This window comes from Ipomoea triloba, chromosome 8, assembly GCF_003576645.1.
Source record: "Ipomoea triloba cultivar NCNSP0323 chromosome 8, ASM357664v1".
Lineage (NCBI taxonomy): Eukaryota > Viridiplantae > Streptophyta > Magnoliopsida > Solanales > Convolvulaceae > Ipomoea > Ipomoea triloba.
The window spans coordinates 17,732,694-17,758,402 of record NC_044923.1 but is presented as its reverse complement, the minus strand read 5'-3'; the positions used below and the strand labels follow the sequence as shown (position 1 = coordinate 17,758,402).

The 25,709-nt window shown below is 30.4% G+C and overlaps 1 protein-coding gene and 2 non-coding genes across 3 annotated transcripts; 1 reads left to right on the top strand and 2 right to left on the bottom strand.

The window, feature by feature from the left end:
• Positions 1 to 13,210: 13,210 nt before the first annotated feature.
• LOC116028132 lies at positions 13,211 to 13,313 on the bottom strand. Its single transcript, XR_004100080.1, has one exon. It is a non-coding gene; the product is annotated as a U6 spliceosomal RNA (small nuclear RNA).
• Positions 13,314 to 14,260: 947 nt separating this feature from the next.
• Positions 14,261 to 16,839, bottom strand: LOC116026773 (transcription factor MYB1R1). The gene is made up of 3 exons (XM_031268162.1): positions 16,474 to 16,839; positions 15,581 to 15,789; positions 14,261 to 14,901 (listed from the first exon to the last, which is right to left on the bottom strand). The coding sequence occupies exons 1-3, from the start codon at positions 16,724 to 16,726 to the stop codon at positions 14,521 to 14,523; spliced, it is 843 nt and encodes a 280-aa protein (XP_031124022.1). The 5' UTR covers positions 16,727 to 16,839; the 3' UTR covers positions 14,261 to 14,520.
• A 7,439-nt stretch (positions 16,840 to 24,278) lies between these two features.
• TRNAL-CAA lies at positions 24,279 to 24,362 on the top strand. The gene has a single exon. It is a non-coding gene; the product is annotated as a tRNA-Leu (tRNA).
• The last annotated feature ends 1,347 nt before the right edge of the window (positions 24,363 to 25,709 follow it).

Here is a 25,709-nt window from a genome sequence, read left to right as displayed (position 1 = left end):
GTTATAATAATTTTTTTTTTTTTTTTTTTTTTTTTTTTTTGGAATTTTTAGTCTTGTCAAAATGTTAACCACCAAAAATGTGTATTGCTTAAATTACATCCCCAATGGGTTTGGGAGAACTTTGTTTTTATTTATTCCTTAATCTTTCCCCATCTAGTTATAGTGTGAGAAAGCATAACTAAATTTGCAATGATTACACACAATTTTAAGCAATAATGAATTCTAAGACATTATAATGAAATTTAACTTGAATTTATCTTTTTTCTGTTGATTAGGGTTATGTTAGCCATTCATTTCTTATTGTTCAGTGTTCGATGTGTTTTGATCCATTAAGCAAAGAAACAACAGTGGTGGTGACAGTAGAAAGGCATGATTGGCTCTCTACTAATTGTTGATGTGCCAAAGTGCTCATCTGAGGCATTTGATAGCTTTGGTTTTGGTTGTTGCCACTTTTATTTTGTCCTCCTTTTTTTGTTTTTTTTTTTTGTTTTTTTTTTGTTTTTATTTTTATTTTTATTTTTATTTTTAATGGGATTTTGCCTAAAACAGACTGTAATTATTCTGAGATGTTGGATTTGTGTGTCTAATAAATCCTTTAAGTATGAAACCCGCAAATTTTACTGAGAAACATGCATCAAAATGACGTTGTTTTGATTAATGAAAACAAACGGTTGAAATGGTCTCTGTTCTGCGCCGTTAATTTTCAGTTTATATACATTGCAGTTACCTTTTAACACAATTGCAGTTTCATTTGACATTATACACTCAAATTAATCAATTTCATTTTATATACATTGTAGTTTCCTCTCAACACAATTACAGTTTCATTTCGACATAAGTATATAACTGCAGTTTCATTTGATAATATAAAAACAAATGTGAGGCAGTATATTTAATTAGAGATGAACTGTAGTATTCTTTACGGAGCTCCGTTAAAGACTTACGACAACCGTTTCTCTTACTTAATGAAATAGCGGCGTTTTGTGACCATAGTCCACCGTATAACGATTGTATGAAACCATAAGTGCAAAATGGGGTGGGTGTTTGCTTTCCATTAAAGTCAAGATGGGTCCCTAAGAGATTCAAAGTTCAAAAAATTGATTAGAGGTTATGCATGTTATAAATTATATTTAGTGTGGTCATTATGTTGTAACAACAATATTTTTTTTTTGAGTACTATTGACTCAGTTACAATGTAGGATTCTCAAAGTACTGAAGCACAACGAGTCAACAGTTTCCCACTCCCATCATCAATGTGAGAGTGTTAATCGGAACACCATGTGCTACTTGACCACAAGGTCTTTGGCTATTATTGTTTTTATTACTTGTATTATTGTTATTATTACTTGTATTATATATGTATATTGTCTCCTCTTGTAAAGGTTAGTTGATGGAATGAAACACTCCTCTCCCTGTTCTTTGTTGTCTCTCTATCTCTTTTCTCTTTACTTGTAGTGTCCATTGGTTATGAGCTAATGGCCAACAGATATAACCTATTACCTATTATAACAACGAAGACTTATTGTGCGACATAATGTACAGGAGAGTGCGGGGAAATTGAAGATTGATTGGGCGATTTACGATTTGCCTCCTCCAGCACTCTTTGGCAAGAGTTTTTGAGGCTTTAAAATTGGTTTAGCATAACTTCGGAAACTTAATGTATAAAAAAATGTATAAAAAAATGGTATTTGAAGGAGCACTGAGCATAACTTTTCTCCACTAGCTGTCCTATTTGACCCATAGTCCCATAGTAGCTATAAGTGGTAAGTGCATTTATTCCCTTCACTGAGGAGTGTGAGCCATCCTTTTAATGCATTCTTCTCGGATGACTGATACGCAATGTCGCCATTACATAAGTTTTAAAGTAACTAGGATACGTAATTAGTGGCAACTAATGGTGATGGTTTTGTCGGGACCAGGTTCATCTTAAATTAGGTATGAAATTATAAAACGCGTGTAGGAAAATAATTGTATTATTGCTTGGGGGTTTAGGCTCAAAAAGGTACGTACAAAGTCCGAGATACTGGCCTAAAATGACAGTATGAATAATAAATAAATAATACAAGTTATATTTCAAGGACAGACCTAACCTGAGCGAAAGGAACGAGCAAAGGCTTAGCTGGGTAGTAGTCTTCGCCCGCCTTAAGATCCGCCCCGAACTTCCTTGGTCGGGATGAACTATCCGACCTTCTCCACTTAGAAAGCAGTTGTTATGCCATGGACCCGAGTCCACCTTGCAAGGTGGACCTGGGTCTATGTTCACAATTTCATAACTCCATGTTCATAATTTCATAACTCCTTGTTCACAATTTCATAAAACTCCATGTTCATAATTTCATAACTCCTTGTTCACAATTTCATAAAACTCCATGTTCACAGTTTTATAACTCTATATTCACAATTTCATAACTTTATGTTCACAATTTCATGACTCTATGTTCACAATTTTATAACTCTATGTTCACAATTTTATAACTCTATGTTCACAATTTCATAACTCTATATTCAACAGTATAACACAATTTTTGAATCTATATAACAAAATTGTTAATATAGAGTTCAAAAATGCAGTGGACTTCTTGTAGACACCAGACACTGATTCTCTTACTTATATGTCGGTGAATCACCGTGATTTACCTGTTCACTGTCCTATCGGGCCAAGGTGTGAGGCCCTAAAAGCAAGAAAATCTCGTCTTTTATGAGCAAAAATGAGACTAGATAATTGGCCTCCTAATAAGATATAAATATAAGTACTTCTAACCATCTCCCAGACTCCCACAAGTTAAGTTGTCCATTAAGATTAAGACAACATCTCCAATTCTCCATGCCCAAATATATATTACCATCATCCATGAGCTTGTAATCCTAGACTTTCTTGCTGATGGAACTAATCTAGGCTTAAGTTTCAAAGAACCTTCTTCCATGTGCTATACTATCCGTTCAACAAATTAAGCGGGTCATGTTTCATTACTAGCAATAGTGGTTCTAATTTCTAAGCTAACCTTTTGACAATATAACTAACAAGAAAAACTGTCAATTTGCTATGATATATGTGTTTTATATTTTTCTTAACCAATTAGACTTGACTAACAAGAAAAACTGTCAATTTGCTATGATATATGTTTTATATTTTTCTTAACCAATTAGACTTATTAGTGTGCAATGCACGCGCCCGCTGGGCGCAAGAAGTGCTCCCACGCACGCGTGACGCAAGTGGGCACAAAGACTACTGCGCAAATTACTGTTCCAAGCTCCCCTCTTTTGTAGGAGCATTTATTTTCTTCTCTCTCTTATTTCTCATTCCTCCAAATCAGCCACTACTATTCCAATATCTCCCTGTTATGCATTGATGGTGATGCTCTAAGCTAAATCCATGATTGTGGGACCAATAGCCCAATAAGGTAGGCTTATAGACAACATTATCCTAATCTCTAATCGCTAATAGAGATTTGATTAAACCCCCACCAGTAACACCACCAAATCAATCTTTTTCTTTTTTCGCAACTTAGTGATTCTAGCTTCATTGGACTAATTCTAAACTTACAGATTTTACCCTAGAGCCACTACAAGAATGAAGACATTTAGTGACAAATCTTTTGTGACACTTCGTAATTTAGTCACAAATAATACTCTTTTTGTTATCACTCAAATACTACTTTTAGTGTCCGTAAACATTGTCACAAAAGTTTGAGTAATGGTGACAACTTTCTAAAAGTCGTCATTACTACAATAGTGACGGAGGATATAATGACGACTTCAAAAATTGGTCACTAATTTCAATAGTGACCAGAATCAATAGTTTTAGTGACAACTTTTGTAGTCACTAAATGTGGTATTTCTTGTAATGAGCAGAGATAAATCGCGAGTCGCGCAATTAGCTTACTGGTCAAATCCTAGTTTTTATGTGCGCACAAGGAATCGAATCTAGACTTCCAGCATCCTTGGACCTTAACCCCACACTGCCGCCTCCAGTTATGACCTTTAAATTAGGCAACAAAGCTAATTAAACTCGATTAGCAACTTCATTTTTTCTTAAAATGGGAGATCAATCTCAATCCTCTTAAATGCTGTAGTTCCCCACCCCACCTACTTTTTCTAAAGTTAATAGATTAATCCCCATATAATACTATATATTACAGATCAGATAATAAAGCCATAGTGACTGATTAAGTGATGTTGTTTTCAGGTACTTTTCTTTTGACATGCACGCTTTTGTATCATATTAAAAAAAAAAAAAAAAAAAACAATGTAATCTACCTTTTTTGTTGAAAAATAGGCAGATGGCATGTGTTTATAAATCCTTACACCATGGACCTGGGTTCACACTATATTGATTTATGTGTATATATTTCGTGTTATGACTTTTTGTGTCTTGTGTTATGAAATTTTGTATCTTAAGAGTGAATTCTACACCTAGAAAAAAATTAACAATTGTATCTTATGTTATGAATTTATATCTTGTGTTGTGAAATTTTGTGCCTATGAAACACAAATTACGTACCTAAATCATATTTGAAAAATAAGTAAATACGGAGTATATAGCATGTGTATATGTCTTGTGTTATGATTTTTTGTGTCTTGTATTATGAAATTATGTACATTATGAGTATGAATTTTGTACCTCGTCTTTTCAATCCAAGGTCCATAATCTTATGTGTCTTATGTTGTAATTTTTTGTATTTTGTGTTATGAAATTCTATACCTTACGAGTATGAATTATGTATCTTATTTAAATCTAGAGTTCATAATGCTACGTGGACCCCGGTCCATCTATAAATTGCCATGTGTTTATTCAGAAGACAAGTAATTTGGAATTAATTGGTCCAAGTAATTTAATTATTGAGTTAACTAAGTAGCTTAAATATTTATATTTATTGAGTTAATTAATTTGGCCCAGAGGAGATTGATTTGCCAGTATGCTTTGAAAATTCCTAATCAGGCTGAGGTAGCTTTTGTACTTTCAAATAATGTATTTTATGTATATAAATAATATATTTTTAATATATTAAAAATGTACTTTTTATTTATAATTTACACAAATATGTGAATTATAGTTCATGGAATAATGTCTGTTAGGCTGAAGGGACAAATTATACCGTGAACTGTGGTCTATATTGTAAATTAGACCATTGATACAAGTCATAGATTATTAAAGTTACAGTTCAAGTGTAATAGTGAGTTCAAAAATGGTAGCCTAAGCTAATATTTGGATTACACATTTACGTTTATATATTATATATGCTCAACGTGTCCTCACATATGTTATTGGGTGACACAGAGATTCAAACGTCAATTACTTTTTGATAAGCTCTAAGCAGTGCAACACGTGGACCATAGTCTCTTTTATTAGGTGACGCAGAGATTCGAACTCATGACCTTTGACATGTGGTTGGCTCTAATACCAAATTGAAGCATGTACTCGATTTACGTTTATATATTATTTGCTCAACACTTATACTTTAATTTAATGATTATTTGAGTTTAACTAGTATTTTCGCCAATACTTAATATGCTTAATATGCTTGATGATTATTGGTCAATTATTAGAACTTTCAATATGCATTTGATTGTTTTAATCCAGTTGTGCATGAGATAAATTTATTGTGCATTTGTGTTTAGAGGGAGTAGTTGACAATATATATGATTCTAACCCAATGTGTGTTTGTTGGTTAGAATTTGAGTCTCTCTAGTTATTAGTGCTATTAAATTGATTATCTTATGAGATTTTAAGGATTTTTTTGGTAAGGGAAATAGCTCTAGAGGTTTTGTATTTATTAACGAACTTGACAAATATTGGTGTTCAGGATGCTTCAATTAAACCTACTATAAGTTCATTGAATCTATCTTTACAACTGTGACATATTACATAAATAGCGGGATATGCTTCAGTGACGTAGGGTCTAACTGCTTTTTTTTTTTCTCCCAAGTTAAGATTATCCCCTTTAGAGGATTTGAACCAGAATAATTGTTAGGCACTACACCCACACACTCAGACTTTCAACCATTGAACTATGCCTCGAAGGCCAGTAGTTTTCTCCACTATCTTCTTCATCTTTTTCTTCAAATTATATTTTGTGGTAGTTCTTGTTAATTAGGGGTTTTTTTTCTTTTTCAATTACATCTGTTGAGGATAATGTCTGATTTAGGTGTTTGGGGGGCTGGGCAGGGTGTGTTATGCCTTATGTTTATTTTCTTTATTTGATTATATCTTGTGTCTTATGTTTTCTTATTTTGCTCTGTGACTAGGTTTACATTCAACTTTAATTTGATCAAGAAGAACGTTTTATAAATCATTACTGCAAATAAATTATGTGTTATCCAATAATAAAAGAATACTCAAAAGTTGTATACAAAATGCATAGAATTGAAATTTGCTCGCATGAGCAGCTCAGTTGGCCGCAGCTCACAGAGGTGAAGTTTGGAAAAAAGACTAGAGATCGAGTTTCACCAGCGGTAGTGTGGAAACAGCCTCTTAAAATGCAGGAGGCTCATTATGCACAGTAAACAAATATTTAGCTTATGTGTTCAACCGTTTTGGAAAGAAAAGATAGAATTGAAATTTATAATAAATACTAGTTATAAGCATGCACGGTGTGCAATTGAAAAATATCTAAAGAATAAAAATATATATAGTCAAATTATATGATTGGAGTAAATGAGCAAACACATATAAATCTTATAAGTATTAGAAGATGAAAATTTATTTTTTTATGATAAGAAAGATTATTATATCTCATATTCGGAGTATTTTTAAATATTACATTTAATTTAGTACTGTGTTTCAAAATGATTATACCTTTTTGGAAATGGAAACTATTTTTTATGATAATTTTTGTTTTTGTTCTAATTTGAGTTTTAACGTTGATACCATAGTAAATAAAACAAGAACGGTGTATTCGCAATACGATAATAATGCATATATCCTACATCTAGTAAATCAGTAAGAATGTAAGATAAGAATGAAATGCAATTTTTTTTAAAAAAAATTAAAGTGAGTTTTTAATTTTAATAAAAAAATTTAAAATAAATAAAAGTTATATATTTGTATTTTACATAGTGAGGGTAGAATTGATAAAATGAAAAACACTAAAGATTGAATTGGTAAAAAGGTATAAATGTACTCTAATGGGTATTACCTGTAACAATAATAGTGGGCACAATAAGTAATTAATGATGTATTTGAAAACCATGAAAATGAATTCTGAAAATTATTTTTGGAAAAATGAGTCATTTTTCAGAAAATAGTTTCATTTCCAATTTTTTGTTGCATTCTAGAAAACTGTTTTGGTGTGTTTGATTTATTTTATGAAAAATGAGTAGAATTGTATAGTTAAACATTTTAATTGTTTTGTTTAAAATATAAAAATATTTATAATAATACTAAAAATAATGTTATTTATTAAAAAAAATTCTGATTTCCGTCGGAAACTAGGTCTATGGTTTCTAGTGGAAACCAAGATTGTGATTGGTCTGTGAAAAATGACATCCCCCAAATTTTGACGGAAGTCATTTTCCTCCAAAACAACCATATTTTCCTAAGTCAGCAGAAAATGATTTCTGTTGCCTTGATTTTCCAGGCACATCCAAATACTAAAAATATGAAAAATGATTTCCCGAGTTTCGAAACGCACCTATAGGCTAAGTCCATGACTATCAAATTGGTAGCCCAAACTGGTCTAGTGGCACTCGATTTACACTCTCACATGGAAGGGAGTGGGTTCGAGGCTTAGTGAAAGCAACTGTTGACTCTTCGTGTTTCAGTTTAAGTTGACATTGTAACAAAGTCACTAGTTTCCAAAAAATTGTGATTAATCCTAACCACAAAAATTTTCTTCCAATGGGAGCTCAAACTCAATTCACACTTAAATGTTGTAGTTTCCCACCCCACCCACTTTTCCTAAAGTAGTTATACAGATCAGAAGCCTAATCAATTCATCCCCATATAATACTATTACAGATAATGAAGCCATATATATTATATAGTGATTGAACAAGTGATGTTTTTTTCTTTTTTCTTTTTTTGAAAGGGAACAAGTGATGTTGTTTTCAGGTACTTATCTTTTGACATTCATATGCTTTTGTATCACATCTATTAATTAAATAAATAAAGCAATGAAATCTACTTTTTTTGGTGGGAGGTTCCAACCACTTTGACTGATGATGGGTAATACCTATGAGCATTTTTTTATAGATCTCTAAAGTGGTGAAAATTTTTAAAATTTCAAAACTATTTTTTTTAGAAGATTATCTTAAGAGTTAATTCTATTTTTTGGCCCTAAATTTATAAATGTCATTCTAATATAATTTTAGTCAATTTTTTAGAACACTCCACTTTGGTCATAGTATTATTGTGATATGACCATTTTTTGTCATCTGTCAATAAATCTGTTTAAATAAAACGACATTAAATATGAGGACATTTTGGTCAATTCAGTTTTAAGTGTTAACTCATTTTTTTGTCTTAGATTTATGTGTCATTCCACTTTAAGTCTTTTTTTTTTTCAAAATATGACTATTTTTTGTCCACCGTCAACAAATATGTTTAAATGACATTAAAAACTGTGTTAAAGTAGTATCTTATTTCATAAACCACTCAAAATCCTACCTTTTCTGTTTCCTAACATTTTTTTTTATTATTGATATGCAGCTTCATCCCAAAGAAAAAAATTTAGGAACAAGAAAAATACATCTAAAGTCACAACTCATCAAGAAGTTAGTAATCAAGAACAAGCTGGAGTTGAAGTTGGAAATGGTCGTCAAGATGATGAAATCCAATTAACACAACCAATGGTAGATGATAGAACATAGCTTGATTAGTTTACTGCTACACCTTCATAAAAGAAAGGTAATAAATTCACCTCGTTGAGAGTTAGGATATCATGGGGATTCCAAACTTAAAGGCTACAACTTTCATTCAATGAATAAACCACCAATGAAGAAAATACGAGGATCCAGATTGGGAATAAAGACATGGATTAAGATCCAAATAGAAGTCAAAATTTAGCAACACCTTCGAAGCCCCTATAGCAATAGACTAACTAAAAATGTTTTCAAAGTAGACTTGTGGATTATTGTGAAGTAATCTTGTGAATTTTTATGAAATAAACTTATACACTAAACATAAGATTTGTCATGAAGTAACTTGTTATTTTTTGTAATTGCACTTCTTTAGATTTTGCAGTAGACTTGTGTATTGCTAACAGTTTTTGTTTCATTATACTATGAATGAATTATGGATCATTTATGCATGCTATCAATGAATGAATGATCAATGCTTATGATTTTTTAAAGATGTATAGAAGGAAAACAAAACTTTCACCTTTGTATTCATCTATTACCAAGAAGAAAAAAATGAGGCTTTTGAGTGGTTTACGAAAGAAGATGCTTTAGCATCATTTAAACAGATCTGTTGGTAGGGGACAAGAAATGGTCATATTCTGAGAAAAAAAAAACTAAAAGCGGAATGATACATATAAATATAGGAGCAAACAAAGAATTAAAACTTAGAACTGAATAGACTAAAATGCCATACTATTTAACGTCATTTAAACATGTTTGTCGATGGAGGACCAAAAATGGGTGCGTCACAATAATTCTAGGACCTAAAGGTGATGTTCTGCAAAAAAAAAAAATGACAAAAAGTGAAATGACACCTATAAATCTAAGACCAAAAATGAAGTTAACTTTTGCTTTTATAATTATAACCCTAAAAGAGCAACATTCCATAAATAACATAGAGGAAGTGGGATCGAGCAAAGAAGATCCTATTACAATAAGATTCTAGTCTTCTTCACCCCCATTTTCTCTCGCTCTCTCACTATATATATATATATATATATATATATATATATATATATATATAAAAGCACACTCTTGAGAAAACTATCCCCTAGGAGAGAATTAGGAATCAATTAATCAGAGTTGTCCATCTAGAATGATCTAACAAATCAAAAACAGTTATTTAAAAAATGCAGTGACATATTGTAAATAAATCAAACTTTAAAGTACAATTAAGAGCCCTATAGAGAGAGTGCAAGTATTTTAACTTTCAACACTATAGAGTGCAAGTAAAACTACAAGGTGTATCTGTTGAAAAGTCTAGAAAACTAAATATGAAGCTAAATCATAAAATTTAAAACTCGTAAATAGTAAAAAGGGAACCCTTAAACTAGATAGAAAAAATTAAATCATAAAGTTTAAAAGATGAACCCTAAGTACAATTAACTTTCACATTTTCTGCAATTAATGATAATGTTAGGTATACTTAATATTATATTGTTGCTAGGTGCACTCTAAAGGCAAACAATAGCTACTAAACTTTAAAGTGAACTTCTAAATCAAATTAAAAAGTTAAATCATAAACCAATTGAAAAAAAAAAAAAACACTAAACCATAAATTGTAAAATGTAGATACTTTCTCTGCACTTATGTGTATCACTGGATGCACTATATGATGTTGCTAAGTGCACTCCATTGTTACTACTTGTACTTAAAGTTCAATTTATTTACAAAAATGATATTGTACATTTTCCTTTTCTCTACCTTAAAGCCGTTAGTTCTTTTCAAATTGACGACTCTAATTGGTTTCTAACTCTCTTTTAGTTATAACGTATAAGTATTACGATGTTTATCATTACTAGCAATTAATTTACCCACCCTAAAAGAACAATCATTTTTACCCTAAATAGTATCTCACAATTTTACATCTAAATGTTACAATATCTTATCTTCAAAAAAAAAATGTTACAATATCTATTATAAGTAACAGTTTATTTATTTCAAATTAGTATTAAATTTTTGGTAATAAGTATTATGATTCCTATTATAAGTAAGAAGCAATTATCATAAATTTGACCCGTCAAGTGAATTAATATTCGTGAGAGTGTGATACGGCCTCACCTAAGTGTGACTTTATGCAGTTCAATAATGTTGAATTATCCAAAGCTTGAATTTAGTCTTAAGGAGTCCAGTTGCATTTTTTTTTTATAAACATTGATAATTGAAATATATTTAATTATTAATACCAAGATAATATTAATAAGTTTGAAGAATAATGGGAGCCATATATTCTTGCTACGAAAAATAATGGCATTCATTTAAATTTAAAGAAAGGAACATCACATAAAATCCATACCGAAATTCTATTAAAATATTTATTTTAAATATTTTCTATTTGAGATCTAGATTCTAGAAGCCCTAAGGAACCAAAATATATAGCATATTCAAGAGGAGAATTAGAGAACTTTTATAGTAAAAGATTTTTTACCTATAATTTCTTTTTTAAATATTCATGATTATTTATAAGGTGAATTTTTTTTTTTAAAAAAAAATTTCAGCTTAAAGAATCAATACCCACAACGAGATTCAATCTTGTGACCACCCATTTGAAATGATAAGAGAGGTGTCATCACACTACATAGTAGTTGATTTGTACATATAATTTATATTGATACTAAATTGTAATTTTAATTTTGAATTTAAATATATATAAATTCAATTTTTGTGTTTAATAGACGCACAAACTTTTAAAAAAAAAACAAAGAAAAAAGTATGCATATCTACACAAATGTAAAAGAGTATGTTTAATATATTGAATAAGTGGTGTTTTTATTAAAAAATGCTAAGAATTCCTATAATGAACAATACTCATATATGTGAATACTAGGATTTGACTGGTGGGCTGATTACGCGACCCGCGATTTACCTTTACAGACTACCGTGACTCTAAGAGCGAGGTTTGTGAGCTTAGGATTAATCCGGCGAAGTAAGGATCACCTAAAATTTATAATAATAATAATAATAATAATAATAATAATAATATAGTAATATAATGTGTTTCTCACTAATTAGAGACTCTATTACGGGAGGAAACACCTAGCAAAGTTAGTCCGATAGTTAACTTTGTAACCACAAGATTTCAAGTCTGACTTCCTGCAGGACTTGTCTATTGACTTTCTTGGTTTGAGCCAATTAGTTATGAATAACCTAATCCGATTTATATCCTTAGAGCAACCTCAATAGTTGTACATTTTTGTGGTGTTTTATAGGCATGTAGGAGGGAGAAGCAAGTGTGAAGATGGAAGAAAAAGGGGGGAGGGAGGGGAGGGGAAACAATAAATTTTGACAAAAAATAAATAAAAAATAAAAATAAAAATCTAAATTCATTGCGCACCCAAAGGCGCGTTGATTGCTGCACACGCACAACAATCTGTGCAAGTTTTTCCCTTTTCTCTTAAAAGTGGATCCACCCAAAAACTATATTTTTAAGTGAAAAATCTAGCCAAAACTCATCCTTTCTCATTAGATAAAAACCTATTTTCAATTTTTTTTCTTCCTTAAAAACTAAATAAAATTCACTATTGTGGTCTGAATACACTTTCATGAAAAAGTCTTCTTTAAAAAAAAAAAAAAAAAAAAAGTCTGTTTATAATAAATGTTGGAAACGTGGGACGGGATTTTTTGTTTGACGCGTGGTATTATAGTATTCATTTGTTTGGTGTTCCCTGAGAAGTAGATAATGTCTATTATATTATTAAATTGTGTGTATGAATAATGTGGTTGGACCAATATAATTATTGTGAGAACTCATGAATTGTGTCAACATTATTCTCCACTCAAAAACGATGCAGACCCTCACTCAGCTCCCTAAGTCACCAATGCCGACTTTAATGCCAGTTTCTTCACCAATAATAGATAAGATTATTGAAAGTGACAGCATAACAAAGAAATTTGCTTTAAATGAATTTGAAAATGACACCATATATGTATTGTATGGGCAATATTTTCTCTGTTGTTACTTGTTAGGTATGCCAATTATTTTCAATTTTTAATTTTTATATATATAGTTGCATTTCATTTTTAGTCTTGATTTTTCATTGACGGCCAAAATTTTGTGTCTTTTAGAATTGATATAATTCAATAATTCAGAATTTTTAGAATCTCATTACTTCGGGATATTTCACCCAATTATTTTGCCTTTTTGTATGTGATGGTATTTTCGTACATTTTTTAATAAGTTTAGTTATTTGAACAAAATTTCAAATTATGTATGATCAAATTGATAATAAAAAAAATTAAAGTAAAATATTATTATAATCAAGAATCAAAAGTAGAATTAAATATATATGCACATCTTTCAAAGATTACAATGAGTGGTTGGTATTGTATTTATTTTATAATAGAAAAGTGACAAATCAACGTCTAAATCTATTGAATAATGAACCATTTCTCGATTTGTGCGTGTCATCCTTGCGCAGGGGCCATGCTAATCTTCTCTGTATCGTTCCAATTTTATCGGATGTCCCCGAAGGGACAATCTATTGAATAATGCAATTTTTTTTTTTTTGTGAAAAAAAAAAAGTTGAATTATGTCTTTTTAAATCATGAATCTTTTTTCTAATTATAATGCAATTTTCACATTTAACCATCGATATTAATTTGTGTTGGAAAAAATAGCATAAAATGGTATTGTAAGTGGCTATTTTGTGGTACAAATATATGTGAGGTTCACTTTCAATTTTGGTCGGGTCAAAGTGGATTTAGGTTCTTTGTAGTTAGACGAAGAGATTGCTATATTGTACACTCAGAATGGATAATGGGTGAAAGAATAATTGGTTCTCAAAGTAGACTCATTTGAGTTGAAAAAATGAAGGGAAAAGTCTTTAAAGTAGCTTTTGTCCCACATTGTTTTGGGAAGTATGTTTGCACCATTATTTATACAGGAGTCTTTGTAAGACTTATTGAATTGTATAGCATAGAGACTCTCTCTTTTACGGAACGGCAACTCATTTCAACACCCCAAGTTGTATGTGTTCTTGGTTTTCTCAAAAAAAAAAAAATTAAAGAGTGAAAGTGTAACAAATAAAAATAATACTATCATAGTCGAGAGTTTAAAAAGTAAAATAAACATTTGAGTACAATTTCAGCCAGATATCTTCTTCCTTATTTTTGAGAAAATAAGAAACTTCATATTGTTTGGGTGTTGAATGATAGCCATTTGTTGGCTCATAAAAGACAAGGGCATTAAACCACATAAAAACATCATTGATATTGTTGGTTCTTTTATACACCACAAAAGGAAACCATATATCATCAAACATAAATAAAAACATTATATTAAATCCCTAAACTAATATAATGAAAATGACACCATACCCCAACCATATTAATTTCTTCCTAACAACTACTGTACACCAAGTAATCATTCACCCCTCATAATAACCCCCCCCCCACCCCCACCCCCACCCTACAAACACTTTTATCACTATAAATTAAAATTTTAATCACATATATAATATTTTTTTATAAACCACGAGATGTTCTGAGTCATTCTCCATCCGTTTAATGATCTGAGTCGACTCGACTAATTTCAACTCGCTTTGAGAGGCACAGGAACTGGTCCAAAGGAAATTGTCACTCGTGAGAATCCAACCCCTATTATCACTCGTGAGAATCCAACCCCTATTATCCCAGTCACATATAATATACAGATATACTTTAATATATATAATAATTGAGTTTTCAAGCCACGCTAATGATGCTATCGCCGCTACTGCTGCTAAAGCTACCGGACATTCCCTGAAACGCCGGCGTGTGTCTCCCTGGCGGCGGAGCCTTCTGCTCCGACGATGGCGGCGGTGACGGCGGCGTTGGAAGCTTTAGAGACAAAGGCAGAGGCTCGGCGGCTATTGTTATCCTGTTTAAATTGAGATCAGCTAGCTTGGAAGATGGCGGCGCCGGAAGAACCGGAATTGGACGGGTGGGCTTTGTCGGGTTATTATGGGATGACTCGTCGGCGATCACCGGCGGCGGTATTACTGGCTTTGTCGTCATCGGAAAAGCTGCCACCGGAAGTTTCTCTAGTGTGCTGCTTTGTTGTTCTAATTTTGTAGCCCCCAAAACCTGTAACAGATTAATTCAAAAATTGTCCGAGCACTTGTTTAATAGGTAATATTAGAAAAAAAAAAATTAACTCAAGAATTGGACATGGATATACATTAAAAAGAAACAATGACATGATTTTCATACCACTTCTTAGAATCAAGAGTTTAAATTTTATTTTATTTTTTTTATATTGTCATATTTTTAAAAAGGATAAAAAGGAATTAATATCATTTGAAGTCCTCTAAATATAATGATTTTGTCACGTTTAGTCCTAAATTTTTAAATTGAACACCCGTAATCCGTCGACTTTCAAATTGTTACCATCCCGTTGTCCAAGTTAATGGTCCTTTAACTATTAAATTTTAACCAACCAGAGGACCACGACCAGTTAAATTTTGAAAGTTGAAAAATCATAAGTGGTTAACTTGGATCACTAATGGTTAAATTTTTGAAAGTCGAAGGATCACATATAGTCAATTTGAAAGTCTAGGATTAAACGTGACAAAATCACTATACTCGAAAGACCCTATGTGACATTAACTCTTTCAAAATGATAAAATGTTAGGCTGGACTCTTCTAAATTTAACAATCGCCTAACCATTTAGTGCTGGTCTTGACTTTTACTAGTTTTTGCCTAACAATTATTGATACACGTTTTAGATATATTATGAAAGAATTGGAGGGACGATGAGCTTACGTTATCGGTGGTGATGTCGAAGAGGCTAGAACGACGGCGGCGGCGGCCGTGGTTGTTCCGCCGGAGAAAATACTTCTGGGCATGGCTGGCGACTTGAGTTGGTGTACGTGATTTCACGAAATTTCTTGAAATTCCTCTCCAATCCCCTTTTCCTACTTTCTGCAGTCCAAGTAAAAATAGCCTGTGTTCTTCCTCTGTCCACGGCACACCTTACCAAAACAAACAACACATTTCAACAATTCAACCATTTTAGTAATTTTAACTATATAAAAATTTAAACTGATAGTTAAATTATATATTTATGTTCATATATTATAAATTTAACATGCTGTTTCACATGTGCAGACTAATTATTTTTGTGTTAATATTAAATTAAAATGTATTTCAACTCAATTAAAAAGTTAAATTAATAATTGAACTGTATATTTATGTTTATATATTACTTTATTTATCCTATTTTGTCTGTTTATTTACTATTCATGGACCAAATCAACTCTTTCTTCATTACTTTTTTTTAATAATTTTTAAATTTAATTTTTTTGTGTTTAATAGCACTAATTTTTAAATATATAAATTTTATATAACTTGATATTATGAAAATTTTAATTAAAAATAACTTCAATCTCTTTAATCCACAAATAAAATATGACAGATTGAGTTGAGAGAGTATATAGTAATATGTACTGTGATGATACATCTGTTACCGGATAGTACAGAATTGAATCGAGTGGTGGAGATTTGATTTTTAGACTAAATAAATTGAAAAAGTATAGAACATATACTATATTATAAAGAATAACTGATGTTAAAAAAAAATATTATATATATATGTTGAACATCAAGAACATATTAAAAAGGGTTGAGATTGGAGAAGGGATTGAGGATAGCAATACCTCTTTTCCGTTCACGGCTGCCGGCGGAGGGATGAACGACGTCGTCGGAAGTATAGCCGGCGTTGACGTCGGCGTTGGATTCTTGAGGGTGGTGATCAAATTGAGCTAGATTGGTCATGCTGGCGCACTTTCTAAACGGCCCTGCAGCTCCCTCCATGACTCTAACACCGAACAACATAAACCCCTTGCCGGCGCCACCGCCGCCGCCGCCGAGCTCCGTACATGTCGGCGATTCGCGGTCTGTAAGGGACATGGTGGTTGTTTGGGAGAAATGGAGAGAGTTTTGGGTTTTAATTTCTTCTGGTGAAATGAAACGACAGAAATTATAATACAAGTGGGGATTGAATTGAAGTGGGAAGATAATATTAAGGTAACAAGGTTCCTTAATGAGGTTGTACTAAACGTTGCAGAAATATTAGACACATGGCACACAAAATCTTTTACAAGATCCGATCTTTCGTACCAGTACATAAAAATGTTGACATATACATATCACGTAATTTTAAATTTAATTTTTTTGTATTTATAATACATTTAATATAATTTCTAAATATATAAATTCGAATTAAAAATAACTTCACTTCATTTTTATTAATTGAACCAGTCACATAAAATTGACAAATTATATCATGGACTAGTGTCTATCTTGCATTTTAAATTCTGATCCAAAGTTAACCTTCAGATTCTATACTTGCAGTTGGCGTTTATGTACTTGTAAACAAATTAAAGACACATCACATACTAATTACAGACACATAACATGATAAGTATATACACATTAACTATTAACTACATATACATATTATGTTAATTGTAGACACATATATAACATGTTAATCAACATCTTGTGTGTTTGCAGTTAACATCTTTTGTACATGCACTTAACAATTTATATATTTGTAGTTATTATGTAGTGTATCTGTAATTACTATGCTATGTGCTTTCAATTTATTTACAGATAAAAAATATAAGTACAAAACACAAATACATAATTTAATTTTTGAATTAAGATTCGTATTACAATGGAATAAAAGGAGACGAAAGAAATACCTTTACAAATTTGTATGACCCACAATACTCGAATCTCATAATTACAAGCATTGCAGTCAATTGTAACATATTTTTTTTTATTTGTTTTATTTATTATTTATTGATCAAACTAATTCTTTATTTTTTACTTACTTTCATTAGTATTTACTTATAATTTTTAAATTTAATTTTTTGTATTTAATAGTATTTTTAATATAGTTTCTAAATATATAAATTTTACATAATGTACTAATTCTAAACTTAATATTATGAAAAATTAAATTGTAAATAACTTCAGTCAAGTCTCGTTAATTGAACCTGACACATAAAATGAGATAGATGGAGTACAATATTAACCTCAACTTTTGAACATATATTTCATAATTATAAGTGTTGTATATACAAATCTACATATGATATTTACATGAATTTTAGGCATATAGTAATGAAACAATTGATACAATATAAGTAATTCTACCATATGATATTTACATGACCTTTAGGTAGGTATAAAGTGTTGTAATAAAATGAGAGGCACGAGATGTGTAATTGTAAATAAGATTTTATGAGAACTTTAGACATATATAAGATTATTGATTGAATTTAAGTGACGTTTAATTCGTGGATTTTAAACTCTATTATATGATTCAAATCCAATTATCATGTTTTGTTTTACTAATGCCAAGGATATTGTGGTCCAGTGGCATCAAACCCTTCCCTTTATACAAGAGGTGGTGGGTTCGAGCCTCTAGTTATGAACAAATACTGCATTCTCATAGAGTTAGTAGTATTAAAAAAAAAAGAATGAGATTCAAATAATGAAGGAATGAAAAAATATTTATGTGGATTTGAGATTTACATATATCTCATAATTATTGCACATTTATGTTTATATATTGGGGGTGTTTGGTTATTGGCTTATCAGCCAAATTTTAGCTTATTTGACCAAGTTTAGTTGTTTGACCTACCAGTAAGCTATTTTGAGTTTAGTTGTTTGACCTACCAGTAAGCTATTTTGAAGTGTTTGGTAAATGGCTTATTAAGCCAATAAGCCGAAAATTGAAAAACTAATGATTTTCATTAGCTTGTTGGGATCAATAGGTACATTGACTATTTTATCTTTTTGAAATCAATGGGAATTACTTTTAAATGGATGGTGGGTTTGTTATTTTATAACAACAACAACAACAACAACAATAATAATAATAATAACAACAACAACAACAACAACGGGTGATATGTTTGTAATTTTTAATTTTTAATAATAATAATAATAATAATAATAATAATAAAATTGAAAATAATTAATAAAAATTGTTTTAGAATATAATTTAATAAGAGTTAAATAAACAAAAATAATTAATTTATTTCCTTAAAAAAAAAGTATAGATGATACCCAAATCTTATAATTATTTATTAATAAGAGTTTATCTTCTTGTTATATTTAAAGGTTGAAAAATACAATACACTCATACCCTTAAATGTCATTTTACATTCAATCAGCTACTAGTAAACAGCTAATTTACCAAACAATTTTTTATAACCAGCTAATACAACTAGCTGGTCAAACCAGTTAACGCAATCAGTCATCTACTACTAGCTAAACCAATCAACTATCAGATGTTTGCCAAACACCACATTATATATTTAACAATATGTTGGTCAAAGATTCCACAGAATTCAATAATCATACAATCATTTCACTTTTATTTGTCCCATGACTATTAAATTACTTTTATATTCATTTTATAAGTATTATTTTTTTCACATTTAGTTTTTTATCAAATATTTAGTCAAATAAAATAATTAGAATGTGTTATATTTTCGATTTAAAATAATACTTCCATGAGCATTTCAACGTACACTTTTGGAAAACTTAAATATGATGCATCTTAGTTGTTTTCTATGATAATTTTGGTATAATGGACCAAATACGGTAGAAAGTAACAAAATAAAATTCTACACCAAATATGACAAAAATAATACATACGGACTAAATGTCAAAATAACATAAGTTATAGCCTATAGGATCAAAAGTAAAATAATTCATAATCTCATTATATATTAATTAATTTAAATTTGAGTTACGTTATTGATAACCTTCAATGAGCAAGAGTTCTCTTGTGCTCATTCTTGGAACTCGAGTTTTGATAATTTTCAAAAATTGATAATTTTTAAATGTCAACTCAAAATTACTATAAATAAAAATTAAAGGCGACAATTTTACAAAAAGAATGATAATTTTACTTTTATAATTTGTAAAAAATCAAATTCCTTATTAAAATTGACATTTAGTCCAGTTAAGTTTGTTTGGTAATCACAATATTTTAAATTCAACTATTAATGGGCAGTTAATCCAATTATAAACAACTTAAGCCTTTTTATGTCCTTGTGGTCCTCTACTAGTTCACAAAGCAAGTTTTCATTAACTTTACTCATCATCCAAAAAATTTGGCATTTAATTTCATTAACTTTTCTACTTTTAACATTGTAGAAATTTTCGATATGGGTTAATTGCAAATAAAATTTGGAAATCTAGGTAGGAATATTAGCATTTGAAAAACGTTGGGCAATTATTGAGTTAGTTGGCAAAAAACCATCAATTGTAGGCGAGCTATAAAATATTGTCCAAAGCCATGGAATATCCCCTTAACCTAATGCTTAAAGTAGCCAAGTGTATGGAAAGATACATCAATGGTGCACAATGCTTGCTTATAAGTGGGATGAATATAATAATAAATATAATAGGATGGATGGTACGTTTTTGTATATAAATTATGAAAATGACGTTTTCTAATAAAAAAGTTTTTGTCCCTATATTATAAATAAAACGGTATGATAAAAGTAAGGTTGTAAAAATCGCTAGGCGTTCATCGGACGTCTAGGTGTCCATTTTTATAAAAAAAAAATTTATTTAAAAATTTTTAATTATTTTTTAAGACTTAGTAATTATAAACTATTTAATACTTTAATAGTTAGTACTAAAATATTAAATATTAACCTAAAAAATATTTGTTATTGTAAATTGTATAAAGATTTAAAGAACCAAAGCTTAACACAAAGTCACAACTCACAAAGTATTAATATTAGAATACCTAATTTCAAATTTTATTTTATTACATTTTTTTGGGTTAGTGGCCAATTTGAACAATTTAGGGTTTCAATGACATTAATTTGAGCAAAATAACCAAATTATTAAAAAAAAAAACACAAAAAAATAGCTAACTGAAGGCCTAGATGCCCGCTTAGGCCGCTTATTCCGACGTGACCTAGTCGGCACTTAGGCGGCCAACCACCTAGAACGGCGATTTCGCCTAGATTCTAGGCGGTCGGCCACCGCCTAGCGCCTAGGCGTGACTTTTACAACATTGGATAAAAGTGACTGGTATATAATAACATAGATGTTATATTGTTACTTTAGTGCTCCCAAAACATAGGTCAGTAGTTGAAAGGACGAATTGGAGTAATATATGTCAGGATTGTCAGTCACGGGGTAAGGAGTTTGAACATTAGCACGAGAAGTATGTTCCTTTGTGAACAACAGTTGCATGCAACACTCGGACCCTACTCCATTAACACACATTCTACTGTTTACTCCATAGGCAACGAACTCGGGGTGGGATCCTTGTGATGGGGGGCGTAACCTTTTAAATAAATATTTTAGTAAAAAACAAAAAAAAATAAAATAAATAATAAAAGAGGAAAAAGAGAGAGGGGGAGGGGGGAGTGGTGGAGGAGCAGAGTTGTTCTCCACCGTTAATAGAGCATATTCTTTGTTGCTTTGGGAAAGATTTCCTTGTCTGTATTTGCTGTGTTGTAGCTTCCAATTGGATCACCTTTGATGGTGGGAGTGATTTCTCAGGATAAGGAGTTTGGACCCCACTTTACCTCTTCACTTTGCATTTTTCTTTTCTTTTTGACTTTTCTAAGACAATATTGTTGAGATTTTTTTATATATAAAATATATATTAAGTATCTCATCTTAAACAAGAGTATTCTTATAGCCTGTTTGATTCGCGTGGAAAATATTTCAGGCAAAATAAATTAAAATTTCGTGGAAAAGAAATTATCAGAAAGATTAATTACATTGTTTGGTTGGTAGAAAATAAATTATTGAGAATATTGATTTCATTATTTGGTTGAGTTTGAAATTATAAGGAATAATAAGTAGATAATTATACCCTTACACAATAATAACAATAATAAATACCAATTTTAGTCTCACGAGTATTAGCAAAATGACACTTTTGGTCCACATGTTTAATTTCTATCAAGTTTCATCATCGACTATTGTTTTAGTGCCAAAATTCGTCGTGTCTGTCACCCATCTATTTAAAATGTATCGAAATCTAAAATTTTAAAGAATATTTTTGTCATTTCCAAATTAAAAGTCCAATTTAAGCATGAATAAAGAGATTTAAACTCTAAGATCGATCACAATTCGCAGTTCTCCTCTTCAAATTAAGGTAAAAAGAGGAGAAGAACTGCAAATTGTGATCAATCTCAAGGCTTAAATTCATGCTCAAATTGGGATATTAAGTTGAAAAAAAAGATAAAAATACCGTTAAAATGTTAAATTTTGGCACGTTATAAATAGATGGGTGACTGGCGCGATGAATTTTGGCACTAAAACAATAGTGAATGAAAATTGATACTAAAACAATAGTTGTGGATGAAAATTGGTACTAAAACAATAGTTGTGGATGAAAATTGAAAGAAATTAAACATGTGAATCAAAACTGTCATTGTGGTAATACTCGTGAGATCAAAATTGGTATTTGATCTAATAAGTGTCTGATCAATTAATTTTTGGATCCCAACACTTAATGATGCGAAGGAGCAGACAATTGAATGATAGCAGTATCAGTTGTGATTGCCATCGGATCGAAGAGAAAGAGAAAGAAAAAAAAAATTCTCGTAGGAGTAGTTTAAGCTCTTGATACCATATGAAGGAAAGTATTTGATGATATATTATGTGAAATGCAGCAACATATATAGGGGAGATATTGCAGTTACAGTAGACCTACTCTAATGGAGAATAAAGCTAACAACAAAGACTAAGACTAAGCAACATACACTACAAGAATTAAGACATAATACCCTTTGTGTGACAAAGAAAATAGTTCGACACTATTATTTTGTGATGACTTTTGTTTTTTTTTGCCACGAATAGTATTGCAATTGTGACAACTAAATATTTGTTACAAATAAGATGTCACTAATACTAGAATGATAGTGCCGTAACCTAAGTTGTCATTATTTGTTGTCAGTAAATGTATGTGCATTTTAGTGGCTTTATAATTATGGTGGGAATGAATATAATTATGACAAAATATAGTGTGGGCACAAATTTTGGTACTTTTGTAACAAATAGTTGTTGATCTCTATTTTTTATATTATTTGTGACAACTCTTTTTGTCAATAAATATACAATTAGTTAGTATTATTAGAATTGAGATACAATGGTGATTAAAAAAATACTATTTCATATTGTTATTTTTTTGTGATTAAATTATTACAAATATTTATGACGCTCTTTAATTCTGTAACATTAATTACTAAATTATGACAATATTTGTGTTGACTTCAAGTTTTGTCACTAATGTAATGATATTTGTTGACGGGTAATTATTTGTTACAACGATTTTATCACTATAGTTAAATAGATGAATATTGCGTGAAGTTATGTTGTAATAAATGTTCGCCACTAAAATTGCATTCAATTAGTTGGTGCCAAAGTAATTTGGTGTGAACTAAGTATTAAATATTGTGGTCAATTAAAATGCAAGTTTAATTTAATTATTTCACTATTTTGCGATTTTGGTTGCAAATCTCTGTCTTTTGTGTTAAACCTCCAACCACTGAAAAATATGCTTTTATACAAATAAATACGCTCTTTTTGCCAATACGCTAAATGCAACGTAACAATAGAACAACGACTATTTATTATGTAATTCAATGACTTATATATCATGAGTAATCATGGTTGAAAAAATCGCTAGGCGCTCGGGGAGCGCCTAGCGCCTAGGACGCCTAGCCGGGGATTAATCGGTGCCTAGGCGCCCGTGTATTTTTTTATTTTATTTTTTATTTTTTAAAAATTTTGTTAAGTACTTTTAATTTTTTAAAGACTAATAATTATAAATTATATAATACTTTAATAGTAAATACTAAAATATTAAATATTAACCTAAAAAATATCTAAAGTTTGTACAATCTAGGATTATTTCGCTCAACACGATGTTGTTTTGAGTTAAATAACCCATAAAAAAAAAGAACAATAGTTAATCGACCGACTAGAAGGCCTAGTCGGTGCCTAGTCGGTCTAATCGACGCCTAGGCGGTCAGCGCCTAAGCGGTGTTTTGGCGGCCTAGGCGGAGTTTAGGCAACCTAGGCGGTCGCCTAGCCGGCCAGCCGCCTAGACCACCATTTAATGTGATACGCTAGGCGGTCGACTAGCGCCTAGCGCCTAGGTGGGGATTAATCGGCGCCTAGGCGGGATTTTTGCAACATTCTGAGTAATATATAGTTAACAAAATTTTAAATTAAATGCGTAGTAAGAGATATGTACAAATAGATTTATAGTACTTAAATATTTCTTGAACCTTAAATAAAATTCACTTTTGTGTCTTTTTTCAACATTTTCATATCTATTTCTTTATTCATACTTTATATGAAAAAATAAATAGTACATGCGTAGTTCTACAATATAAAATGACTAACTTCTAGCTACTTCACGTATTTAATAAATTTAAACATTATTTTATCATAAATTGTCAGGATGGCCGAGTGGTCTAAGGCGCCAGACTCAAGTTCTGGTCCTTGTAAAAGGGCGTGGGTTCAAATCCCACTTCTGACAACTAAAAAATCCATATGGTAATATTTCTTCAATGATTATAAGATTTGTTCTTAAAAATAAAAAAAAATGATGTAACAAACACATTAAATGAAATTAAAAATCAATACATTCATAAATAAATCAAATTTATTATTTATACTACATTATGTTTTCTATAAGAATTTCTTTAGCATTATCGCATACAATTATTGATAAATGGTCAGGATGGCGGAGTGGACTATGGCGCTAGACTTAAGTTTTATTATTTACAAAATATTGTTTAATAAAGTGCCGGACACAAGTTCTGGTCCTTGTAAAAGGGTGTGTTAAAATCTCATTGCTAAGAATTAATAATCGGCATTTGACAATTCTTTTGTTGTAAGAATTTTTTTTTAACATTATTGTATGTTGATAAATGGTCAGGATGGTTGAGTGGTCTATGGTGCAAGACTCAATCAAGTTCGGGTCCTCGTTAGACGGCGTGGGTTTGAATCACACTTTTGGCAACAATGATAGTAGCTGCGGACAACTTTTATCCCAAAGCCAGGTGCGCGACAACATCACAAAGTCAAGCACGCAAACCAATTGGTCGCCAATCAAATTGAATTCAATATCAATACTTTCATAAATAACAAATTTTGTATTTAGACAACATTCTTTCATCGTAAGGTTTTCTTTAACATTATTGTATACAATGAAGCATTATCACAAAATTAAAATGCATACTAGCTACATTAAGTATTCAATAAATTCAAAAGTTATTTATTTATAAATTGTCAGGAAGCTAGATGAAGTATAATCCTTAATAAAAGGTTCTTTGAAACTTCTTCCCTATATTTTAATTAATGAATGAATGCTGAAATTACATGTTAGACATATTTATTATATATTGGAATAACAAAATTTTAAAAGAAGGACTAATTGTAGTTGTGACAAAATTAAAAGAACATGATTAAATGTGGTAATGTCACAATAGTCAATGATTAAAATTTATATATTTAAAAAACACATTAAAAATGCTATTAATAAAAAAAAATTAAATTTAAATATTAAAGAAAATAAATAAAGAAGAAAGAGTTAGTTTTATAAATGAATAATAAACACGGGTAAAATGAAATAGAAAGTTTAATTTTCATACACTAATATGCTTATGAAAGAAGTCAATTAGCAAGGGTCATGATCAAAATTTTATTCTTTGAAGTCATGTCTACCATCAAGAAATTTGTCAATTAGCAAGGATGCATTTTATTTACATATAATCAAATTTCTTCTTTTGTTGTATTTGTTTCCACATGTTTGGTGTTAAGGATGACCCGCCTATCGCGGTAACAAGTCTAATGGGTTAAGAAAAACGTATATTATAGCAAA